A 23273-nucleotide genomic window follows, 5' to 3' on the forward strand; every position below is an offset into this window, starting at 1 on the left:
AAACTAAAGTCAAGATTCTCCATGATTTTCTTCTTCCTAAAGTTCCAGCCTCACTTCCCAGTGCTTCTGGACGCAGCTTCTGCTCCAGTCATGCTGGGATTGGTGACTTGTGAACATGACCTGCTCACTCCTGCCACCACATCTCCACTTGTGCTGGATGCCTGTCCAGCCGGGTCTTCTCTCCCCAAGAGCTGTACAAGTTCTATCCGTTCTTCAAGCAGCCGGCATACAGCCAGCTCCCCATCACCATGAAGGCTTTCTTGATTGCCATGATCTGCACTGAGCTCTCATTTCTTATTTTTGCAGTATGTCTGGTTTTTCCTACAGACACCGGTAACCAAGTGTCTTTCATTCTGTAATATTTATGATTAGTATAGTTTCCAATAAATGCCCGTATAGAGACAGGCTAAGAAGTTCAAGGTCTCCTTCGCTAGAATTGTAGGCTGCTTAAGGGCAGAGGCCACATCTTACAATTCCTGTGTTCCCCCTGCGTAGGCTAGCCCACTGGGGCTTCCTGGCCCTAGTGCTTGGTCAATATAGTCTGACGGATTGGACACCCAACACATTGACATGGCTTGTACCTACTACGTGCTACTCATTGTCCTGGGCTCAGGAAAGGACAGTCAGAAGCACACCAACATTGCATATACCCCACAATGTCAGGAATGGCACACACTGAATGCCAGGCCACCAGATAAGTGAGCCAAACTTACCTTTTTAATTTACATAATTGTTATCAAAATATTTTAAAGACAAAATACCTTATAACAGAACACTTGTAACATCATGTAACCTTTTCTTGATGATTCAGAGACATCATTCTGAACGATTACTGGACTTTGTAGGAACGAGGTTATGACCTCAGAATTATATAGGGCTGTTTCCCTGCATGACCCAGCCCGCTATGATTTTGAGTTCTTGTGCTACTTTTCATGGCTTTCAGTCTACCTCTCTCCCTCTCTGTGAAGCTGTGTGTTGTCTCTTCCTATTGGTGCCTGCCCCTGGAAGTGTGCCTTTTTCCCCATTAAGAGTTTCTTCAAATCTGTTGGGAGCTGGAAATCCTGGAGATCAAGTTTTATGTAATAGAAAATAGTTAATAAAAATGGATAAAATCTGTAGAGCTTTTTTGTACTGGGCATGGTTCTAAGTGCTTCTTCTATATTAACTCACGTATATCTGGTCCTTATAACAACCACATAAGGCAGGTGCTATTATCCCCATTTTCTAGATGAGGACACTGAGGCCCAGAGGCTATCTACCTTGCTAAAAGTCATACAGCAAGTAAGTGGTGGAGCTGGTATTCAGGACGGGCCAGCATGGTTCTAGAGTCCATGGTCCTAACCATGACACCTAATTAGAATCGGCTATAATTGCACAGGAGGATCCTTGTCCTCAGCATGGAACACACAAAGTGTTTGAATCCATCTGAAGAGTGTGAAGAATTAAATACAGTTTGTAAATGATTTACTTTGAAAGGACAAAGTTAAGAAGATTCAAGGTTAACCTTTTACATTGTTCCTCTGGGTCACTTATATCAAATAGCGACCACCTTCCCACGTGCGGTACCAGAGGAAGAAATGCTGGGATCCGCTGGTTTCAAACAGAGGCCGCCAACCCATCAGCCTTCCTCCAGACCACATTGTCTGGGGAGCAAATAAGTCATATGCCTCTCACCTATGCAGATGTTGTGATTTATGAAACAAGTCATTTGTTTAAAGAGGTTATTAATTTCATAGGAGATTTTTTAAAATCATTTTTCTCAAGGAATTCCTACTAAAAATGCCAATAGTATCATGTAGGAGGACACATGTTTTGCAGTTAAAAGCCACTGACCTAGAATAAGAACCATTAGGTTTTGAAAGAGCATTTGATGGGCTCTCCAATGACTGAAGTGCAGGAGCTCTGTACACAGACTTTGTGAAATCCATCTGACTACCTAGTGGCTTTTCTCATTCCTTCTAAGTTCCTTGCTGAGTGAGAAAATGGATTTGGGCAAGTTATTCTGATGTAAGGCATTCCCCTCTCTACGAAGTCTAGAATCAAGTTAGAGAAGCAAGATCTGAAAGCACTAACAACATAAAAACATTTCAGGGGCAGCCGGATGGCTCAGTTGATTAGAGCGCGAGCTCTCAACCACAAGGTTGTCAGTTCGACTCTCTCATGGGATGGTGGGCTGCGCCCCCTGCAACTAAGATTGAAAACGGTGACTGGACTTGGAGCTGAGCTGTACCTTCCACAGCTAGATTGAAGGATAATAACTTGGAGGTGATGGGCCCTGGAAAAACGAACTGTTCTCCTGTATTCCTCAATTTTAAAAAAATATATATTTAGATTTCAAATTGCCACTGGTGGCCTAAGGACAACATCAGGGAAGCAGACATAAAGGTTTTCCAAATGAATGACACAGATAATATCAGATTTGGGGGAATCTTCTTGATCTATGGACCAGTGGGAGATGTAGATATACAAAGAAGCATAATGGGAGCTAACAGTCAATCCTCCAACACACATTTATTGAGCACCTACTATGAGCCAGGTGCCGTGCTAATGCTGGGTAGGAAAGATGTACTTCTGTAAAAACATTAAACAAATTATCACATAGGTGGTTCTGTGCAGGACAGATCTATAAGAAGCAAGAACTCAACTATGAAATTTCTTGGGCTCTAAGGACACAAAGTCAACTAGGACTTGAAAGAGAAAGGGAATCTTCAGAGGGAACAAAGCTCTCTTCAGCCCATGCAACGGGGGCTCTAGAAAGTGCCTGGAAACACACAGTGAAAGAGCTCTGGCCCACGGGGGGTGCCTGAGGGGCTGTGCTGTGTGGGGTCCACAGGCCTGGTATTCAGAAACAGACAGACCTTGGTAGGAATGCTGATGCCGTCATCTTATTAACTTAGAGATACATTTTAATTCTTCTGAGTTTCCTCATCTACTAAATTTTAAGAAGTATTTGCATATGTAGGAATTGTTATAAGAATTTAAGAACATGCATGTTCCTGACACTTATCTGTACTCAGTAGGTGGTTAATAAACATTCACTCCCAGGCCCATCCCTCCAGGTCCTATGCCTCTTCCAGGGAAGGGCCACCTCCCTGCCCTATCAGAACACGCCTAAGTTTGCAGCTCCTTTCACAGGAAGCCCTGGGTGTCTTGTGGTTTACAAATGTTGATACTCAGTTATCTCTAGGAGGCTAGGCCTTGGGGACAACGGCCAGGTCAGGTGATAAATGAGCATCAATCCTAGGGATATGAGCCAGGAGCCCCAGGCCCAGACACCCTGCCAGGCCTCCCAAAGCTGGGCTGACCCTAGGCAGGGAACCACAGCTGTCCCTGGAAGACCTCCCTTTGGGACAGTGGACCAAGAGCTTAGTGATGGGCCAAGGTTTCTATTTTAACTGGATCTCTGGGGTCCATCCCTAATTCATAACAGCTCCTTGCACTGGCATCTAGAGAATGGTGGGGATGGGGCTGCACTGGCCATATAGCAGGACACAGGACACGGGGCTCCATGGCAGGGGGAACTAAGGCTGGGGCTGAGGTAGCTGAGGCACAAAGCTGATTGGGGGCTAGGGGTGGGCATCCACTTCTGGATGGTGGCCCCCCTCGCCCAGCATGGAGTTCCTGGGGCGTGGGCACCCTGAGATACTCCGGGCCTGCTCATTGCCATGGACACCGTGCTCTCTGTGGGCCCCCGGAGGGACCTAGGAGGGCATGTGGAGCTGGACTTGAGTCCCAACTTGCTTTCTTACTCTAATACTGATATTTTTACCTTTCTGGGTCTCAACTGATTTGCAAGTGTTCTTCCCGTTCTAGGTTGATAGAACATCTCCTTCCTCCTGAGACACAGGAGAGGGGCCTTGGGACATCCGTGAGGCTGGCCCTGACCAGAGCTCCAGTGGCCTTAGCGATGCCCAGCGGGGTTGTTCTGAGCCGCTCTTGGTTGGCTGGGGCCTCAGAACCCTGGCTCCCTGCCCCCGGAGGCCGCGCTGTCCCTGGCTGCAGGGGCAGGGACGACATGTACTGTATCTGGCTTGTGTCCAGCCCAGCGGCTCACACACAGCAGGCCGCACGAAGCCACCCTGTGAAAAGCCCCAGGAGGCACCCAGGCCGTGAGCATCAACCGCTCCAGGGTAAACGCAAGCGTAGGGTGGGGCCGGGGACCGGGCACGGAGCGACCCGCCTGTCCGGGCCTGCACGCTCCCGTGGGGGCGAGGAACACGACCTGGAAACTTCTTCCAGAACTGCCAGTGTTGGCTGGGGAGCTGGGATCAGGAGTGAGGGGCCGAGACCCACTAGCGGGGAGCCTGTCAAGGCCTGAGAATGACGCCCCAGGCGAGGACCTCTACTCTGCCTCTGTTTCCCAGCGACAGAAAATCTTTTTCCCATCAAGGAAGAAATGTCCCATCCCCTCAGCCCTGTCCTGTGACTTTTCCTTTGTTCTGGACACATCTTCCTTGTATCTGCCCTCTCTCTTGCATGCCAACCCGTCTCCCCTTTCCCCCAAAAACCCAGCCCCATAGTCTGGAGGGCATCCAGGGATGCCTGTATCTGAGCCCCCCTCCCGAGCCTCCGCACGCCCACAGCTGAGCGGGGCCTAGGCCCTACCCCAGGGCTGGGGAGGGGGTTGGGGTGCAGACTGCAGACAGGAGTGAGAAGGGGCACAGCAGGGGCCGATGTGCTGAGGGCACCCATGCCCAGGCTGGCCCAGTGCCCTCGCCTCGAGCCTTTGGAGGGCCAGGCTAGCCCTTCCCAGGATCTGCTGAATTCAATGGCTACTCTGGTTACCAAGTAACTGGTAGTGGAGCTCAGATACAAAGTCCAGTGGTTACAAAATACGAAACTATCCCACTGGTCCTCTCCTCCAACCCCAGAGCTGGACACGAAGTCCTACAGGAACCCTCCAATTTCTTAGTCTGGATCTAAAGGGTCATCCGAGAGTGCAGTGCTTCCTCTCACAAAATCTTTCCAGCCAGTCTCTCCTGGGCACCAGCCTTCAGTTCCTGGGCCACTCCAAGTGACCACCCCCTTCCAGAGTGGCTGGAAGGCTGGGGTGGGGCCGAAGCCAGATGCCAGCCAGGCTTTGAACATTTATTCTCCCCATATCCCTTCCCTCCACAACCACAGCAGCCCCCTCTCCCAAAGGCCAAAGAATTCTTTCCCCTCGCGTCCAGGGAACAGGGAGCTGTGAGCATAGCAATGACATCTTAGAGGAAGGCTGACCTGGGGGGTCATGAAGGCAGTGCCCAGCCTCTTCCCCCTCACAGCCTGCACTCTGGAGGTGCTCTTCCTGGCCCGAGACACATATACAGATCCTAGAGAGACCCCTTGGTGCTTTGGACCCTGGAGTTCCAGCCACCCTGCCCAGACTGCTGGCCCTGGGTGCCAGCAGCTAAGAGGAAGGGCGGGCGCTCCTCTCTGGCCAAATCCGCAGACACAGCAGCCAGTGCCTCCCCTGCCCTGGCCCCTGCCCTGGCCCCTGGACACTCACACTCCTTCATCATGCCAATGTCCACACAGCGCTTGAGCCGGCAGGCCTGGCAGTGGCGGCGGTTGTCCTTGGTGATGCGACAGTCCCCATTGAAGGGACAGGTGAACAGCGCCTTCCGCTTCATGCTGCGCCTGCCAAAAGAGCACACACCCTCCGCTGGGTCACCCACCTTCCAGCTCCTCAGCTCCGGGTGCTGGAAGATGGCCTGCAGGGGAGTTCGGCCCCCAGATCTCCCGTCCCCCACAGAGGACTGGGGCCCAGCCCTGGGCCACTCAGTGAGCACCCCCTGACCCCAGGCTGGGTGTGCCAATCGTGCCCTGCTCCTCCGCCACTGCCTGCTCTGCCTTATCATTGCTTTTATTCACTTTCAGGGTAGCCTACTCCCCACTCTTTGTATTAATTACACAAGAAGTATATGAGTGAATTAGCCGAGCAAACATGTTTCAAGGTACTGAAATCTGGAAAGCAGCTCTCACTGCTATAAACGAGCCATTACAGGAGGTGAGGAGGCTAGACTCAGCCTCAGCTTTCTAGAGTCCAGAGATGTGTGGCCACAGCATCCCCAGTGCAGGGACAGACAAGCACACAGGTGCGTGGAGAAGGGAGAAAAGCCCAACCATAGCTTTAGACATCCAGGTAACCTGCCCAGAAAGAGAAGAGGCCCGATGAGCAGGTGGGAGCTCTGAGGTCGGACCTTGGCTTTCGGAAAGGCAGTGGAAGCGAGGGTTCTGTAAGAACAGAAAACTGTCAAAGGTTCTCAGGTAGGAAGCCAGCACCCACCTGGTAGCCATTGTAAGAGTGTGTGTGTGTGTGTGTGTGTGTGTGTGTGAGAGAGAGAGAGAGAGAGAGAGAGAGACAGAGAGAGAGAGAGACAGAGAGAGAGAGCACTCATTGTCTGAGTCCCAGCTTCCTCCCCTGCTGCTCGCCACACCACACACACGACCCTGAGAAGTTGCATACAGGACTCCTCCATAGAGGCTTCTCATCGTCTATGCCCTAGAGGTTCCTCAGCTCTGGCAAAGAAAGGCCTCACTTTTGCGCCCCAGGACAGGTGACAAAGTTCAGCTGGGGACAGATGGTGGCAGCATCACTTTCTCTGTGAACAGAACAGCAGCATCTTCCGAGGAGCGGTGGGGATGGCCAAGCCTTAGAAGCAAAGGCCCAGGCCCGACCTTTTCCCTCTCCCAGAGGTGAGCTGGTGCTACATTTTCTCCACATCTCACACACGCGTTATGCTTCTTGGTGGAAAGTGACTTACTGTTCACGTGCACTAGGACATACATGGGGTTCAGGACAAACACACTCCTCATTCGACATGGACAGGTGGGGACCAAACCAACTTGGCCCGTGGAGTTGGGGAGAAGAGACCCGAGGAATGGCCCTGCTGCCAGTCACAGGTAGTCAGACTCTGAGGTCCTCAGGGCACTCAAGAGATCATCAGTGTACCCCTCATTTTATGGGTGGTACCACTGAGGTAAAGAAACATCAGTGAGGCGATTCAGCAAGGCTCCCAAGTTGGGATCCTTAAAGAAGTGAAGCTGAGCTTTCAGTCTGGATTGAACGTGCTGTTTCATCCCCAGAAACTCAAGGTGCTCGGTGAAGCTGAGCCCACAGGCAAACAGCTCCAGGTAGCTGGCCCTTGAACACAGCCCCAGACAAAGGCCAACCCAGTGGTCCAGGAAGTAACTGCTCTTGGTTTTGGACCTTGGCCTGCCCTTGCCTGTCATAACCCTCATTACCCAAGGGGGCAACCAGCAGGCCGGGCTATACAGGGAGCCTAGGCTATTGGAGTATCCACCGAAGTCCATGTCCTGTCCCTGCAGTGACTGCCGGAGAGAGGTGGTACATCAGGCTTTTGCCCACCTTTATGAAAACAGGAAGCCTTTCTCCTTGAGTCTCCCTAGGGACAGCTTTTCGGAGGGACGGGAGAGTGTGGAAGTACCTTGGGCACAGTTAGAGCTTCCCTGAAATGACATACTGTCATCACCACAGGACATATCTATCCACGCCAGGACGTGAGATTGGTTCCCCCCTTTACTCCTTTCCACTTTGCGGTTCTTGAGGCTCCACCTCTTACCACAAATGGTCAGGACCCAGAATGCCCATAATTCTCTAAACCTTCTCAAAGACCAGAAGTTTCTAATTCAGAGCAAACTCTCATTCCCCCCCTTTTTTTTAACAACCAGGCATTTCCCCCTGGGGCTGAGGGGCTGCTCTGTCCTCCCATCCACTGTCCTGTCTGGCTCAGAGCTCTTTTTGTTCATTCTCCAGGGTCATGGGCACCAAGAGAGCACACACACAGGGCACCTCCAGACACCTGAGCCAAAGCCTCTTGACAGCCCTGTCTGTGCTGGGGGCTGAGAGCTCACAGAGTCCCCAAGAGGGTGGCTGCTGTCCTTCAGAGCCCGCCTCTCCTCCTCAGGCTGGAGGGGGCCTGCCTCTGACCCTCCCCAGTGGACCTCCCCCAACTGCAAAGTTGCTCAGAGAGAGATTCTGGAATTTCACCATCTTTCTTTTATCTTTCTCATGTTGTAAATCTGAAGCCCAGTTCCAGGCTTCCACACTCAGGAGAGTTGGAGACAGTCACTCAGCCAACATGGCCTGAGAACAGGCGTGGACTTTAACAAGGCTGGGACAGGAATCCAAAAGAATGAAGCGCTCAATTAAAAAACAAAATACTGGGGCGAAAAAAGCAGTGTTCTTATTTCCACATTTATAGTTGTATGAAGCCCAGGAGTACTGAGAAAAAAAAAGGAGGAGGGGGAGGAGGGCGAAGGAGAGAGGGAGGGAGGGAAAGAAAACGTCACAAGTCCTGCCAGCTCGGCACATTATCTCACAGCAGGGCCGAGACAGTGGTAAGAATGCCACCTATGATTCTTACCCTTTGCCATACCTTGCCCTCAAGCCCACCAACCTTGCAGTATGTCTCCACATTGTTCGAGCAATGTAGAAAGCAGCCTATAAACTTATGAAGCTTTTAAATTACTATTATTTAAAAATACAATAAGCAGCTCTTTCCAGGCTCCACTAAATACAGAACCAGAGGAAAGGCCCCTGGAGTTGTATCTGGGAAGACGGAGGTTACACACCATAAAAAACATTATCACACAAAACATCATCAGGCTCTGGAGTGTGGGACAGCATTTGGGGATGGAAAGCTGCCTCGCCAGCTCCAACAGGTCCTTCCCGGTGCCCAGATCCCAGAACTGCCTTTCAGGTGTGTCTGGCCCAGCATGGCTGTTTGCCAGGCCCCAGGCCCCATGGGCTCCAAGGTCCAGCTCTTCCCCGTTCTACTGCCTTCTAAGGGCACTTCCACTCATGTGGCTGTCATCTAGCCTCTGCCCAGGAGGAGTCAGGGCGACCAGACTGGCCAGTCCGGGCTCTGTGCTTTGTCCTGAAGATCCATGCCTTGCCCTGCCTTCCTCCCAATGCTAATTGCTTGTGAGCTGATTTGGTTTCCAGAAACAAGAGCCTCGGGTTTCCCTGGGAGCCCACTGCCTCGCTTCTCTGAGCCTGGACCCTGTCATCCTCTGGACAGTTAGCAATTATACCCCTGCTCGGGAAGGGGCTAAGGGTGGTGCCAGCAGGCTAAATATAGACACAGTTTCTAGAAAGTTAGGGGTGAAAGAGGACATTGACCCATTCTCCTGCCAGAGACCAATTCATCAAAACACAAGAGACAGGCTGTTTCCAAAAGCATGAAGCGCCTGGGGCCAGAGTCTCAGGCCTGGGACAGTAGGGTCCTTCTCCAGCAGGTGACTCTGCCAGTAGAGACACATCTCGTAAAACCCAAGCCTGGGGCCAAGTACCAGCGCTGGGCTTTGTCTCCACTGCAGCTCTGAGCGTCACAGAAATCCCAGAGCCTGGTCTGGATACAGGACCCTGAGGAATGGAGCTCCTGACATGAAAGACCCATGTAGTCTGATAGGTGGAACCTACACAGCACATTGGTATGTGGCAGCACCAAAGGTGACTTTTAAAAAATCAGCTTTAAAGGAAGGTAGGTTAGCACTGTGGTAAAGAGCAGAGGCCTCTTTATTGGAGGGCAATTTGGCAGTGTCTACCAACATGTAAAATGCACAGAGCCTCCAACACAGAAAATCTCCTCCCAGGAGCTCCTCTCGCGGGGAAACCAGCCCATGGGCCCCAAGACGCATGATAAGGGCAGTGACCGCAGCACTGGGGCAGCAGAGGATGGAACCCAAACGCCCGTCAACAGAGGCCTGGCTCGTTACCTCAGAGCAGAGCCATAAGAAGGATGTGACTGGGAACAGGACAGAGGAAGAATGCTGAAATGGGAGCAAACTTGAGGAAATGTGCTTTACTGGATAAAAGCAGGATGTAGAATGGCGAGCACAGTATACTCCCCACCTCCCAGACACACACCCTCATACAAAGAATCCGAAAGAAAACACAATGAACTGGTGACAGTGACAGCTTCTGCAGAGGAGGGAGGAACCTGAGAATTGGGTTGAGAAGGACAGATGCCCTTTTGAACTTTCGGCATCTTTTTCGTCGTCTAGGATCATTTACACAAAACAAACCTACTACCCACTATTACTAGGTAACAACTTAAAAGGAAATACAGGCTTTGGTTAGATTGATCTGTTTGGGTTTAAATCCTAATGCACTTAATCCCTCATGCCTCAGTTTCCACATCTGTAAAATGGAAGCAAACCTACTGAGGGGGTCGTTGTAAGGACTAACTAAAGGCTGCAGCGCCTGGCACAAAGCAAGCATTCCATAAAGGGAAGAAAGAGAAGCTAGCAGGGAGAGGCAGTGGGAGGGAGTGCTGAAGAAGGCAGTATTTAATTACCCCAGTGAGAATCTGAGAACCTGGAAGCAACCACCATGTCTTACCCCTGCCCTCTGTGCCTAGTGCAGGGCTCTGCAGGCAGCAGAGGCTCAAACCATGTTGTTGCTTTACATGGTCTTGCTCCTGATGTCGGGACCCACAGTCCCTGTGCAAATCCCAGCAGGCATTGTCCCGTCTCCCCAAGCACCAGCCAGTCCCCACAGAGCCTCTGACTGATAGGAAGGTCTCTCGGCGCCTTTCCTGGTCCACACCTGATATTTAATTCCTTCTGCTCAAGGACCTTTCCTTAGAGACCCCTGCTGACACATCACAGTCACAGACATTCCAGGTCCCATGACAGAGGTGAGGAAAGGATTATCTGTTCTGAGAAACGAAGACACTAAAAGGGGACAGTGGTAACAGCTGCCACTTACTGAGAGCCTTCTGGGCCAGGCCTTCCCATATTATCTCCAGTGTTCTCAACACCCTTTCAGAATAGGTATTCTCCCTATTTCACGGGTGATAAGAAAAGGCACTGGGAAGTTCAATAACTTGCTTCATGTCACGTACCTAATAAGTGGGAAAGCTGCGCCTACAGTCAAGATCTGTTCGATTCCAAAGCCTCAGTCCAAGAGAGAGCAGCAGTCAAAAATATGTCCCCCCAAAGTCCAAGAGCATGAAGGAGAGACTGTTTAAAGGACTCCTCTAGGACAAACAAGCTGCTGGGACAGAGTTATACCCGAGACATGCAGCTTGGAGGTACGGGGTAACGCCTGGCTGTCCTCTCTGCTGGCCCTACCCTGCCACCCACAGGGAGGACACCCAGGGTGTGCTGAGAGTGGATTCATGCCAGTGAGCCCTGATGAGAGTGCTGAGTTCCTAAAGAAATAAAACACTGGCCAAAAAGAAATGTAAGATCGTCATCATATCTTTTCCGCTGACTTTCTTGACAACTCCAGCAACCTTCCCTCTCCAAATATTCCGGCCTCCTTTACCCCAGCTTCTAACGGTATTGCCCATCTGTAGATAACCCCCTTCGTTCTGTTCCATTCACATCCTTGAGTGGCTGTGGTGGGGGGCCAGCTGCCAAGCTAACCTGGACAAAGTTCTCTCCAGCAACACCGGCTTCTTGGTGACTCATTCACTTGTGCCCACAGAATGCCCTGTGTGGCCACTCCTCCCCTCCTCTCTCTTTACTCTATTGCCTTTAAGCACTTTGAGTCTTACGTCATTGGACGTCTGCCTCATTTCTCCGCTTCCCTTCACATCATGGTTCCTACAGATATCAGCTGGGTGACGTTCCTGAGAGCCAGAACATTCCTCGTGTTCCTGGATGCTCACCAGCCTGCCTTGATCCCCTGTGCTCTGTGAGACCTGTTATTAACAAGGGCCCCCAAGGACCTCGGGCTAGCAAACAAGAAGGCATTTCTTCACCTGGCGCTTGCAACACACGGCTTCACAATGTCCTAATTAAGGACATGTCAACAGGGAGGAAGAAGACAAAATGGAGAGGCAAACAGTGACCCTGCCTTGCAGGACCACCTCTTAAATGTCACCATAACCTTCCTTCTCTTCATCAAGAGGTCCCTCTGATTTTGTTCTCTGTCCTTTACACCTTTCCCTTTATATCAGAGCCTGGACAAAGTCATCCACGACGAGAGATTCAGCCACACTCATAGATCATCCACTATGTAATATACTTTGTGGTAGAGCTACATATTTCCCCCCTCTGGCCCTTATTTATGGTCGAGTTGTTAACATACAGCTGAGACATACAACCATCTACAAGTCTGCCCATGTCAACCTTTTACCCACACTGAAAATAGCATCTTTCTCTGAGGACGCCCATGTATTCCAGGGAAGCAGGAAGCAGGAGCAACATGAATTAGCTTGTAGGATGGACTGGCCTGCAATTGTCTCTCATTCCTGACCATAGAATTGTCCAACCTTCCTAATTACACTTTGCTTTGATTATGAGTCTTGGGCCTGCGGGGATGACCCCAGAGAGGTTGTAGAGCAGTTTAGTTTGACTATCTTAGAAGCCAATTAAACACGAAATGGTCCAACAGGATTACTGTTGCCTGGGCTTAGAAAATAGCCAGAGACCCAACGCTAAAGGGATGCCCTTTCCTGGACAACTGCCTTGAAAGGGTTGAGTGACATTCTTGAGAGCAAGGAGTTGGTTGCATTTATGTTTGTGTTCCCAAGGCTGCAGAGTTCAACACAGAGGATGTACCCACCATGGACACCGTGATCAGGACCTCACAGATCTAAGTGACAAGCGGATTCTCCAACAACTATTTGGACAAGACTAAAATGGAAGAATACTGAATAGAATTTGGATGAAGCAAAGGAGGCAAAGTAAGGGGAGAGGACAAATTATGTACCTATAGTCCATTCTTGTTATTCCCAGTAGTTATGTTCTATAAAGTGACCACAAACACTGAATTAATGACTGCTGAAGCATCACGCTGGGGGACACACAGGGTGAGGTTCCTGCAAGCCTCTGGTCACCACCTTGTTGTCCATCGATCAATACATAGCCTTGTTTTTGCCTTGTTTCACATATGATTTCTGTTTAAAGATGATTCAAAAAAATACAAAACTGCAAAAAACCATGTCATTCAGCAGACACAAAGGACACTTGCTTATCGCGTGAAAGCTGAAACAGAAGGGAGAACGTTGCCCTTCTCAGCCTCAGCTGGGAACGTGTACATTGGGAGACTCAACTTTTCACCACTCTGCACGTGTCCACAAACGACCACGAAAGTGCCAAAGACTATTGATTTTGGGATAACAAGTAAATTTTAGCAGGTGGGTATATTTGCAAATACAGAATCCATAGATAATGAGGATCGTGTGTGTGTGTGTGTGTGTGTGTGTGTGTGTGTGTGTGTGTATTTATCAAACAAAATTAATGCCCCCAAACAACAGAGATGTTGGCTATTCAGAAAGTACAGCCTGGCTCAGTCACAAAGACGGGAACAGTGAAGAGACAAGGCAGTCCGAGTCCAGTAACAAGACAAAGGCAGCCTGCTGCCCATCATGCCAGGCCTTGCCGGCAGGGGTTGGGGCCATCAGCCAGCAACGGACTCTGAGCAGTCTGTAAAGAGGGGCTCAGGGTGGGTGATGGCAGCTTACTGTGCCACAGGCAACACAGGCACACTGTTGGTCTGTGGTGACATGGATGTGCCCAGTGCCATCCCGGTGAATGTCGCCATCTCCCACACTTGGCACTGGGCATGAGGGAGCCTGTCCTCCTTCCACCCAGATGCCTAACACGGTCTTGTCCCAAGGATTCAGAGCCCAGAGGTGTGTTTAAGGACAGCAAGCACAGGTGCACAGAGGTTGAAGCTACTCTAGTGAGGCATTGACCTCCAACATGTCACCATCCAACCAGCAGCCATCTAGAGGCCCCATCTTCCAGAGGTGAACCCAGAGGTAGGTGGCCTGGGAAGAGAGGGGATTTGGGGGTAGGGTCCATGAATTAATCAAACAGCCCTAAGAGCTGCTGGAGACCTCTGGGTTGCGGATTGGTGAGAAGTGACCTTTGGTGAGAGTCTCCATATTGCCAGCTCCTAGGTCAATGCCTGGATCATAAATGCTCATTAAAATCTGGTGTGTGAGAGAAAACACAAAGGGAGGGTGGGTGGCTGGAGAGACTTTTGTTTATTTTATTAGGGTGGGGTTCTGCTAAGAACATCAGTGCTGACCCAGGAGACTCAAAAATAACATGGTTATATTGTATTACGTGTTTTTCAAAGCACTTTTATATGTCATCTTGTTAATCCTCAGATTAACTCTATATGGTAAAGGAGTTAGATATGAATACACCATGTGGCGAGTTTAGGTAACGGAAACATAGAGAAGTGAAGAGGTCTAAGCAAGGACATACAATTCACTAATGGCATGGTTAGCAGTACAGCCTACACGTTTCTGACTGGTTTTATGATAGGAAGCAGGCCCTCTTGTGTACACCCAGACTCCTCCATTATCTCCAAGAAGCAGCTCCCCATTCCCAGGCCCTGGCAGGAAAGGGCCCAGGTGGCACCTGGGACACATAGCCCAGACTGCAGAAGGCCCACCCTGCGGGAAGTGCAGGCTTCAGGCCAAAGGAACAGGAGACATGGCAACAGACGTGGAGCCAGCGATGCTGCTGGTCTGGTTCCCCGAGCTGGGGAGCAAGATGCCAAGAAGCCAAGCGGGCAACCTGTGCCAGGCCAAACAGGCAATTAGCACCTACAGAAACCCCGCTGCCCAGTGATTGCTCAAGGCAATGAAACTGCAGGCCTGCTGGTTCCTGGGACAGAGGGCAGGTGAGCCAGGAGCTGGTGTGGTATAGAGAGTCCAGGGTTCCCTGAGCTGGAGGGGAGCAGCACACAGGTCCCCAGGCCTCTGATCCACTGTGGCCTCACAGCGGAGAGCTCCTCAGGCCGGAGAGCCAGGTCGGCCTCCGGGTCCTTGATCTGGACTTGATTTGTTCGTTCCGCTCTTGATGGCTGCTGCCCTGTCCTTACCTTTCCCTGGCTCCAGTCAAGACTATTGCACAGAAGCTCTTTTCTGGATACCTTCTTCTAATATATGCCGAATGCTAATTCCTCATGGCTCCCAGTCCCATCCTGCAATTTGTTACTTTCCCAACCTCCCTTCCTGGCTTTGGATGGGAACATCCTTTGTTCAGCCTTTCCAGTACTTTCCCTATGCTGTTTGCACTGGTAATGCTCGGCTCACAGAAAAAGAGAAGAGGCTGCTGGTGGAGAAACTGGCTCTGACCAAACAGGAATGCTGGCACATTACTGCCAATGCGTGGGCATTCTCAGGTTGGCTTTCCGACCTGGGACAAGCAAGCCAGGGGTGAAGACATGGGCATGGATCAAGCATGGAGGTCTGATCAAGGGCGCAGTTTCCCTTGTTACAAGAAATCGTATCATTTGAATGGCAGGGCAAGATCTGAGGCCAAGTTCTTGGGCTTTTCCAAGGTCATGCCTGTCTCTTGGATTAGGAAGCTGCTAATGTCAACTGGAAGAAGTTCACTCTGGACAGACAGACACATGCGTTAGTGCAGGGCCTGTGAGCAGGAGGTAATGGGAACAGGGGGACCTACCTAATGACGTCAGGAAAGCACTATGAGAGGGTCAGAGGACATGACTGGAGTGAGGAGGAGGGAGGAAGAAGAAGCCCCTCACTGAGGTCCTGCAGCTCCCCGTGGCTGTGGGAGCTGCCATGTTCCATGGGCATGGAAGGAAGGAGACACGAAACATGCAGGGCTTGTTTTCATCGTGCTTCCTCTCCTTCTTCTTGCCCTTGCAGAGGACTTACCTGAAGAAGCCTTTGCAACCTTCGCAAGTCATAGCGTTGAAGTGAAAGCCTGTGGCTCGGTCTCCGCACACCCCACAGATTCGAGGCACGTTCCGGTCAAAGTCGCCAGGGTCAGGCAGGGAAGTGCTGGCCGCCATCGCCTCCATCCCTGCAAGAACAGCAGCCAGGCTGGAGTCAGGGCCACGGCCAGCTGGCATCCTTTGCATCCCCCTGCCCCCGTCTGCCAGGGGGCTCAGCAAAGCTGGGCAGCTCCCCAGGGCCCAGGCCTGAGCAGGATTTCTCTGCTGCCCTTACGACATGACTCTCCATACGCTAGCTTACTCTCCTGCCACTCTGCTGGCCATGAGCAGAAGCAGGGCTCCCTTTCCCAATTCTGGAGTGATCTGCAGGGGGCACTGTGGTGCAGCCACTCATCACACGGCTTGGAATCAAACTGCCCTGGTTCAAAGGCTGCATCTGCCACTTACTGGCTGGGCTCCTTGGGAAGTGATTAGCCTCTCCGTGCCCCACTGTCCTCTTCTGAAGAATGGCGTTTTATTATAGGGTGTGAGGAAGGCTTATACGAGTATGAATGAGTATATGTGCACCCCTGGTATCAACTCCAACTCAGCAGCACACCAGGAGCCTCTCCCGTGCCCAGTGCCCCCTCTAAGAGAAAAGGGGAGACCACCACCAACCTCTGACCTCACATGCAGAGAGAACGCCTCAGCCCTTCCTGTCTTGAGGGCGAGGGGAATAAAGGACTCACATGCCCAAATCCTGCCCCAGCCCCTCACAGCGCTCCGGCCCAGGACTCACAGGCCTTGTGCCCCTCCTGTGCTAGTAGCCAGGTGATCAAAACCTTTTCCCTCTTACTTTTTTCCTTATAAATTTAATAAATTTAACACATTGTTTTGAACATCCTTCTGAGTACTGTGAGTCATATACAGTCAACTAATTTCGTTTCCAGAGATGGCTTTTAGAAATAAGCATGATCATCTAGAGATGGGTTTCACACTTGAGGAAAGGCAAGGAGAGATAGAGGGAACAAAATATAATCGCTCTGAGAAATCCTTCTTGGGAAGCAGGCGACTTAACTCTTCCATTAGGCAAACTGGGCCCGTGGCTTCGCCGGCTGCCCCTAACCCGGCCTGCTGTCAGGCTCAGAGCTGCTTCGGGGGTAACTCAGGTCTCCCTAAAATGGTTTCAGACTTTGGTGGCTCCCAATTTTATGTGACTCCTCCCAAGGGTCATTACAGGTTTAAGTGGCCCCTTGGCCCCATGGCAGGAGGGTCCCTCAGGTCAGAAGAAAAAGAAGAGAGAAGGCCAGTTATGAGGGGATAAGCATTCCCCTCCCAACAATGGTATCGTGTCCTCCCACCCCAAGGTGAGAGAGAGAGATTTGGGGGGGGCCCTTGGGAGGCTCTGAGCTTCTTTTCCATGACGGGCCGATGATCTCTGAGCCAGGGTTTGGCACACAAAGCCCATGAGAGTCTTATTTGGTTTCATATTCATGAAACTTACCCAATGAGGTAAGTGCTATTACCACTCTCTTTGTAAATGAAGGCCAGAGAAGCCCAAGCCTTGAGGGATCTCTAGAAACTATGATTATAAAATATACAAAACAAATACTTAATTTTGTAAACATTCCACAAAGAGCTTCAACCAAAGGAAGGAAGTGGGACCGATAAGGATATGGCATTGTCAGTCCCAAAGGGGGGAGGGGACCCTGATTTTAGACATCCCCCAACTCTCTCCCTCAGCTGCTCCTTTCCTGGAAACTTTAATATAATAATACTGATAGTGTTGCCCGTCCCTTTCACAGCTAGATTCATACTTATTAAACTATAATGATTATATACATGATTATATATATGTATGTATATATATATATATATATATATATATATATATATATATATAGAAAGAGAGAGAGAAGGAGAGAGAGTGAGAGGGAGAGAGACACTTGAAAAAAAAACCACAATGATTAACAGGAAACTTTGAGGGAGTGAGATGAAATGGGGAGGGCCATGTAGAGGCATTAGTTAGTAGCCATTCTATTTCCTTGAATGGTAGGTATCTTATTATTATAAAACACTATTTTATGTTTCATATGCCCATCTGCAAACATAAAACATTTCGTAATTTTAAAACAATGAAAAAGAAAAGAAAGAGTGCCTGTGGGTCTGTCAGCAGTGTCCTTATAACCACCCCAAGCCCAGGCTTCCCGAGTGTCACACACACGTCTAACATGTGGGCAGGGATCCCAGAGGCCCCAAGCCACTGCGGGACAAGAGGAGAAACCGTCTAGGATGCCTGTGGCTTAACCCCAGGTCAGCTGCGATGTTGCAACTCCGAGTCATCATGACGTTGCCACAGAGCCTGTGTCATCTGAGCGGCCAAACATCTGGCAGATTTGGTGGAAAAAAGAGAAATCAAATGCGGGGTGGGGAGGCTATCAGTCAAATCCATCTAAGAAGTGCTCAGCATCACATGGGCTCATTAGATGTTATGATGCAACAGGGTTGGAACAACTGATACCACAGAGTGTCAGCAGTGCCGTCCTGTAGCCCGGAGAGGTGCTGCCTTGACACCAGGAAGGCTCCTGGCCTGGGGCTGGGGGCCCAAGCCCTGGGGTTAGGCAGGACAGAAAGGCTGGCAGACAGAGGCCCACTGCAAACAGGACCATTGCAGGTGAGCTGAGAGAAAAATAGAGCGCTGCTGGGAGTTATTTGCTGCTGTCAAGAAGGCAGAGGCCAGGACCAGAGTCTGGAGGTAGAAAAGAGGCACCTGCTTCTATGGCCTGGGAATGGCAGGCTCAGGAATGGCACACAGGCAGAGACTGCGTGGGGAAGCCAGGACAGTGAAAGAGGAGACAGAAGCTGGAGAGAAAACATGACCGTGCTGCACGGCCTTCCCGGGGGGCCCAGCCTTGGAGTCAGCAGGTCCCTCTCTTCTGAGCCCCTCTGAGCCCCCGCCCCCACTTTGGCAGGACTCTGGGCCGCAGCTGCGGGCTGCTATGGATTCTGCTGACATGGGACCGGCCCGCATGTGCAAAGCCCGGAGTAGTGTCCTCTTCTTTCCCATGGCCCAGCCCTGTCCCTGGAAAACAGAAAGTCAGGGAGGTTGTGGCTGACGGGAAAACACGCACCTGAAGGAGCAGGGGGGTGGGCAGGTGCGTCGAGCCCAGGGGTGCCCTTTTGTGACGTCTCACAGACACTTCCAACCAAGAAGACTCTGAAATGAAAAAGGGAAAACATTGTAGCTACTGACCTCATAGCCAGTTCCCTAAGGAGCCCAAGAAGCGGGTGAGATATGCTCCTTCCAGGGACATTAGTCCCCAGATTACGGACGGGAACTTGACAGAATGGCTTGTTGAGGGCAGGTGTGCCATGTCATTACTGGCAGGCCTGAGGGGGCGGGAGCCAGGCAGCAGCCAGGAATGGCCCTCCCTTGAAGCAGGGAGTAGCAAGGAGCAGTGAGGGCGATGGAAACAGCCTCCCTGCTCGAGGTTTTCCTCCCTTCACAACTGAAGGTGTCAGGAGGGAGGAGGGCTTCTTCCTAAGGGGGCGCTCCTACTCCCACTGGCCCCACTCCAGATTTGAGGGGTGCTGGGAGAGGCAGAGCCGCAGGGTAGCCCAGCTTGCTGCTGAGGGCGGGAAGGAGACAGGCACCCCACGCAGAACACAGAGGAGCCTGGGGGAGCTGGAAACAGTGCAGGCTGGGACGTGGCCCGGGGCTTCAAAGACAGGTGTCTGGGATCTCCTGTCTGTGGAGACTGGGTGTAGGTGGGGCAGGTGCTGCAAGGGTTAAATACAGCCACACACTGCTTTCAAACAGGATGTTTTCTGCCACTTTTAGCTCTTCTCCAGACATGCTCAACACCCCCGGCCTCAGCAAGGACTAAAGGTTACTCCAATGCCCAGACTCTGGGTTTTAATGGGATGATGGATAACCAAAGTGGGCCGGCAGAATTTCACCCTCCCCACTTCCACCCCACCCAGCCCTGCTTACACACACACACACACACACACACACACACACACACACACAGACACACACTCCTCCCTTCACTGATGCCAATAGGAGGTGGCTGGGGAGATACATAGATATGCGAGGACCTTATCCTGAAACCTGGTGAAGACCTTTATGCCAGACCCAGACAGGAAATGTTCAGATCCCCAGCTTTTGTTTCTCTGCCTCCGAGTGGCCCAGCTAGACAGGGAAGGGGCTTCCAACACTTAGGCCCAGTCCTAGGGCTGCCAGCCCGCTGAGCCCATTTGCCACCCACTCGGGCACTGCCAGCCTACCCAGAAGATCCAAGGAAAACGCCAGTGGGTCATGAGCTGAGTTAACCTGAGCTAGGCTGGCCCACTCCCAAGGACCTTGGGTGGGAGGAGACATACCCGCTGTGGACAGACATACTGTCACTTACTTCCAAGCTGGGTTCTCCTTTGCTCCCTCTACTTGTACTGCCCAAAGCCGCAGGTGAGCACACTTCTCAGGATTCTATCCCATGGCTTTATCTACTTTTCAGACTCCCAGCTTGCTCCTCAGAGGCTGAGGTGAGGGCCAAGTGGAAACAGAAAAGATGACTGTTTTTCTGTCCTCAACCTCTAAGACTTCCACAAGTCAGACATAAGATCCAGGTAGACACCCATCCTTGAGTTTAAAAAATACAGTGCGTAGAGTATCTATTACGTGCCAGCCTGCTAAGCTCACACACATGATCTCACGTAACCCTCATTACATCCCGTGAGGTGAGGAGCAGCCCCATTTCACAGATGGCAAAACCAAAGTCCAGAGCACTTTGAGTGACTGGCCAAATTTCCCATGGCCAGACAAGTGATGGCGCCAGGGGCCAAACAAGGGCAGTCTGGCTGCCCTGCCCAGGTGTGTCCCTTGCCTCCTGCTGGCTCCTCTCATTCTAGTGATAACCATCAATACAGACACTGTCACTGGGTGCCGGGCCCTGTTCCAAGTTCTTCACATACTCGCTCATTTAATCCTCACAACAACCTTACAGGCGGGTACTGTTATCATCTCTACATTAGGTGTGGGAAACGGAGGCACAGAGAAGTTGATTGTCTCTGGAAGCCAGATTTGAACCTAGGCAGCTTAGCCCTGAGTCTCCATTCTGCTGCCTTCCCCAAGAGAACGATCTGTCATTTCCCAAATCCTAAGCCCTGGATGCCTTTCACGTCCACTGAGTCGGGGAGCAGTGGACAGAACATCCCCCAGGCCACGAGGGGAGAACGCCATGGCGCTTTTCCTCCCAAGACTCCCCAAGACCAGAGGACAGCAGGCCTCAGCCAGGACCCCGTGTCTGCCAGCCAGCCCCTCTTCTTTGGGAAAATTCCATTCCACAGACTGGCCTCCCCTCCCCACGCAACTGTGCACTACAGGATGGTCCTTCTCGGAGAGATCATCCTAGCTTTAACCTATAGGTCCAAGTGCATGGAAAGTGGGGCAAAGACACAGGGTTGAAAAAAGGGCAAGTGGAAAAAAGCCTGCCTAATAGCAGCCCCCTGTGCCACGTCATAACCCCCGCCCCACCTCGCCCCCAGTTCATGTTCTGAGTATACAGGACATCCTTGTGCTTTTGGTGGGGCTGTCCCCAGAGCAATTCCCTCCTGCGTCTGCTTTAGAAATACCCAAAGCCCCAGTGCAGAGCCCTCGAGAAGCAGAGGGGGTGGAGCTGAGCTCTGCAGAAAGTGCCTGGCTTCCATTCCTCCGGGGTCTGCATCCCACATCAAACCCCTGCCTGCGCCTGACCCCAGGCCTGACCTCGCCTTAGCAAGAAATAGAGATAATGTGTTTCCTTCCAGTCACTGAAGCCACAACTTGTGCCTCTCCTACACGCCTGCCTATGGGCTCACACACCAGGCACCCCCTGTTCCAGTGGCTTCTGCCCCACGGGCATCCCCAGGCAGTCTCACCAGGACAGCCCCACAGGGCGGTGGCTGCAGGGTGTTCTGGGCTGAGCGCTGGCAAGACAAGACAGAGGATCAAAGTGCCGCTGGGCTCAGATGAATTCCACTACATTCCCTGGACCGTCCTCAGAATCCTGCGGGTGGTTTAGCTGCGACTCTGGGAGGACAAGTGGTGGAGAAGAGGTGGGACGGCTACGGGTGTTTCCAGCTCTGATAGTGCACGACTCCAAGGCCAGAGTCCCCGCCAACACGGGGCCTAAAGACCATTCGGGATGTGAGATTCCCTCACTGAGCTCTCTCCCTGAGCCCCTCAGTAACCAGATGAACCCCAACATCTGTGTCAGCGCCAGTGAGCTGCACTCACCCTCAGACACTAAGGAGCAGGAAGGGCGGATGAGCCCCACAGAGAATGGGAGCCCAGGGGAGGGGGCCTCGCTCAGCCAGATGGGGACTGAAGTGATCAAAACTGGGCTTTCCAATTGTTGACATTGGCTCAAAACTGCCCCTCCTTCTAGAAACAAATGGAAAGCTAAGTGATTTCCCAGCAGAAGGGGTGGGGGGGAGAAAATTCTTCTTCCTAAAATTGGCACATATGGAGTCAACCACATGTGGGGCTCTCTGAGCAGAGAGGCCTGTGTGGACACTGGCTGTGGCTGCACACGTCCGTCCATGCCCTTTTCTTGCTGCTCTCATTTCATCGTCCTTTCCGCTCTGTGCATGGAGTGCTGAACACTGCACGACCTATCTTACTTTTTATTTGTCATCCTTTTATTCTAGTGTAACTTCTACACCGCAGCGTCATGGCTAGCTAGGGTCACGCCTTTCCTTCTTTCTCCACTATCCCCAACATACGCCCACATTCTTTTCCCAGAACGGTCTCAGCACTACCTCCCAGAAGAAGCTGAGAGGGAAACTGAAAATGGAGGGCAAGGGGAGAGGAAGTGTGCTGTATAAATAGCACCTGTCCAAATTATTTCTTGCCCCATTCTCTCCCCAGTTCCTCCATACACACATATTTTTAAACATGGGTGAGCATGGTTGGAAATTATTTTCTGCCGACTGCAACGTCCAAAGGAAAACCCAATAGACATCAGTCATCTCAGAACGTCTCAGGATGGAAAGGAAACCTAACACTACCTAGTGCAACCACCTTGACTCCTCTCTACAGTATTCTAGCCACTTTTCTAGCCTGCACCTGAATATTTTTCCTGATGGAGAACTATATCCCATGGCAACCTACTCTCTTTGGATGGCTCTATGCTTAGAAAATTCTTCCTCATGCATAGCCCCTGTTGTTTAAATCACTGGTCCTAGACCAGTTCTTTGCAGCCATCTAAGAAGAACCTGAGATGAATCTCTAAGGCCATTCCCCCAGGGTCTCTGGAGGAGGGGTCGGCAGGGCCACCACAATTGTACAAATTAGAAAAGGGGGGCCGATTCCTCATCTGCTGCAAAATTGTCATAAGAAACAGAAAAATGTACGATGTCTGTGATGTGAGTGAGATCACAGGGGGGAAGCAGAGGAAACGGGCCTGGGCTACAGCGAATGTGAGTTAGACCTCATAAACTCGCCAGGTATGATCTCGGTTCCCACAGGACAGCAGGTAATATGGTGAGTCTGCCTCTGTGGCCTTCCCCTGGAAAGAACAGTGTTCAGCTCCAGAAAAGGACTCCGTGGAAGAGTGAGGCGCTGCGTGAGCTCCACCAAGCCTGCCTGCCTCCTCCATCTTCAGCTCCATTGGCTCCAGGGCAGGCTGGT

At 51.4% G+C, this 23273-nt stretch overlaps 1 protein-coding gene across 2 annotated transcripts in view; it reads right to left on the reverse strand.

Annotated features, from left to right (window-relative positions):
- VDR (vitamin D receptor) overlaps positions 1–23273 on the reverse strand; it is a 54275-nt gene that overhangs the window by 15206 nt on the left and 15796 nt on the right. For both annotated transcript variants that reach the window (XM_081061073.1, XM_081061072.1), the window contains exons 2-4: positions 18733–18818; positions 15603–15750; positions 5489–5619 (exon numbers count right to left, since the gene is read on the reverse strand). In XM_081061073.1, the coding sequence (XP_080917199.1) occupies positions 5489–5619; positions 15603–15748 (277 nt within the window). In that variant the 5' untranslated portion in view covers positions 15749–15750; positions 18733–18818. The remainder of the gene's footprint in view (positions 1–5488; positions 5620–15602; positions 15751–18732; positions 18819–23273) is intronic.

Source organism: Rhinolophus hipposideros, assembly GCF_964194185.1.
Source record: "Rhinolophus hipposideros genome assembly, chromosome: 9".
In the NCBI taxonomy this organism is placed as follows: Eukaryota; Metazoa; Chordata; class Mammalia; order Chiroptera; family Rhinolophidae; genus Rhinolophus; species Rhinolophus hipposideros.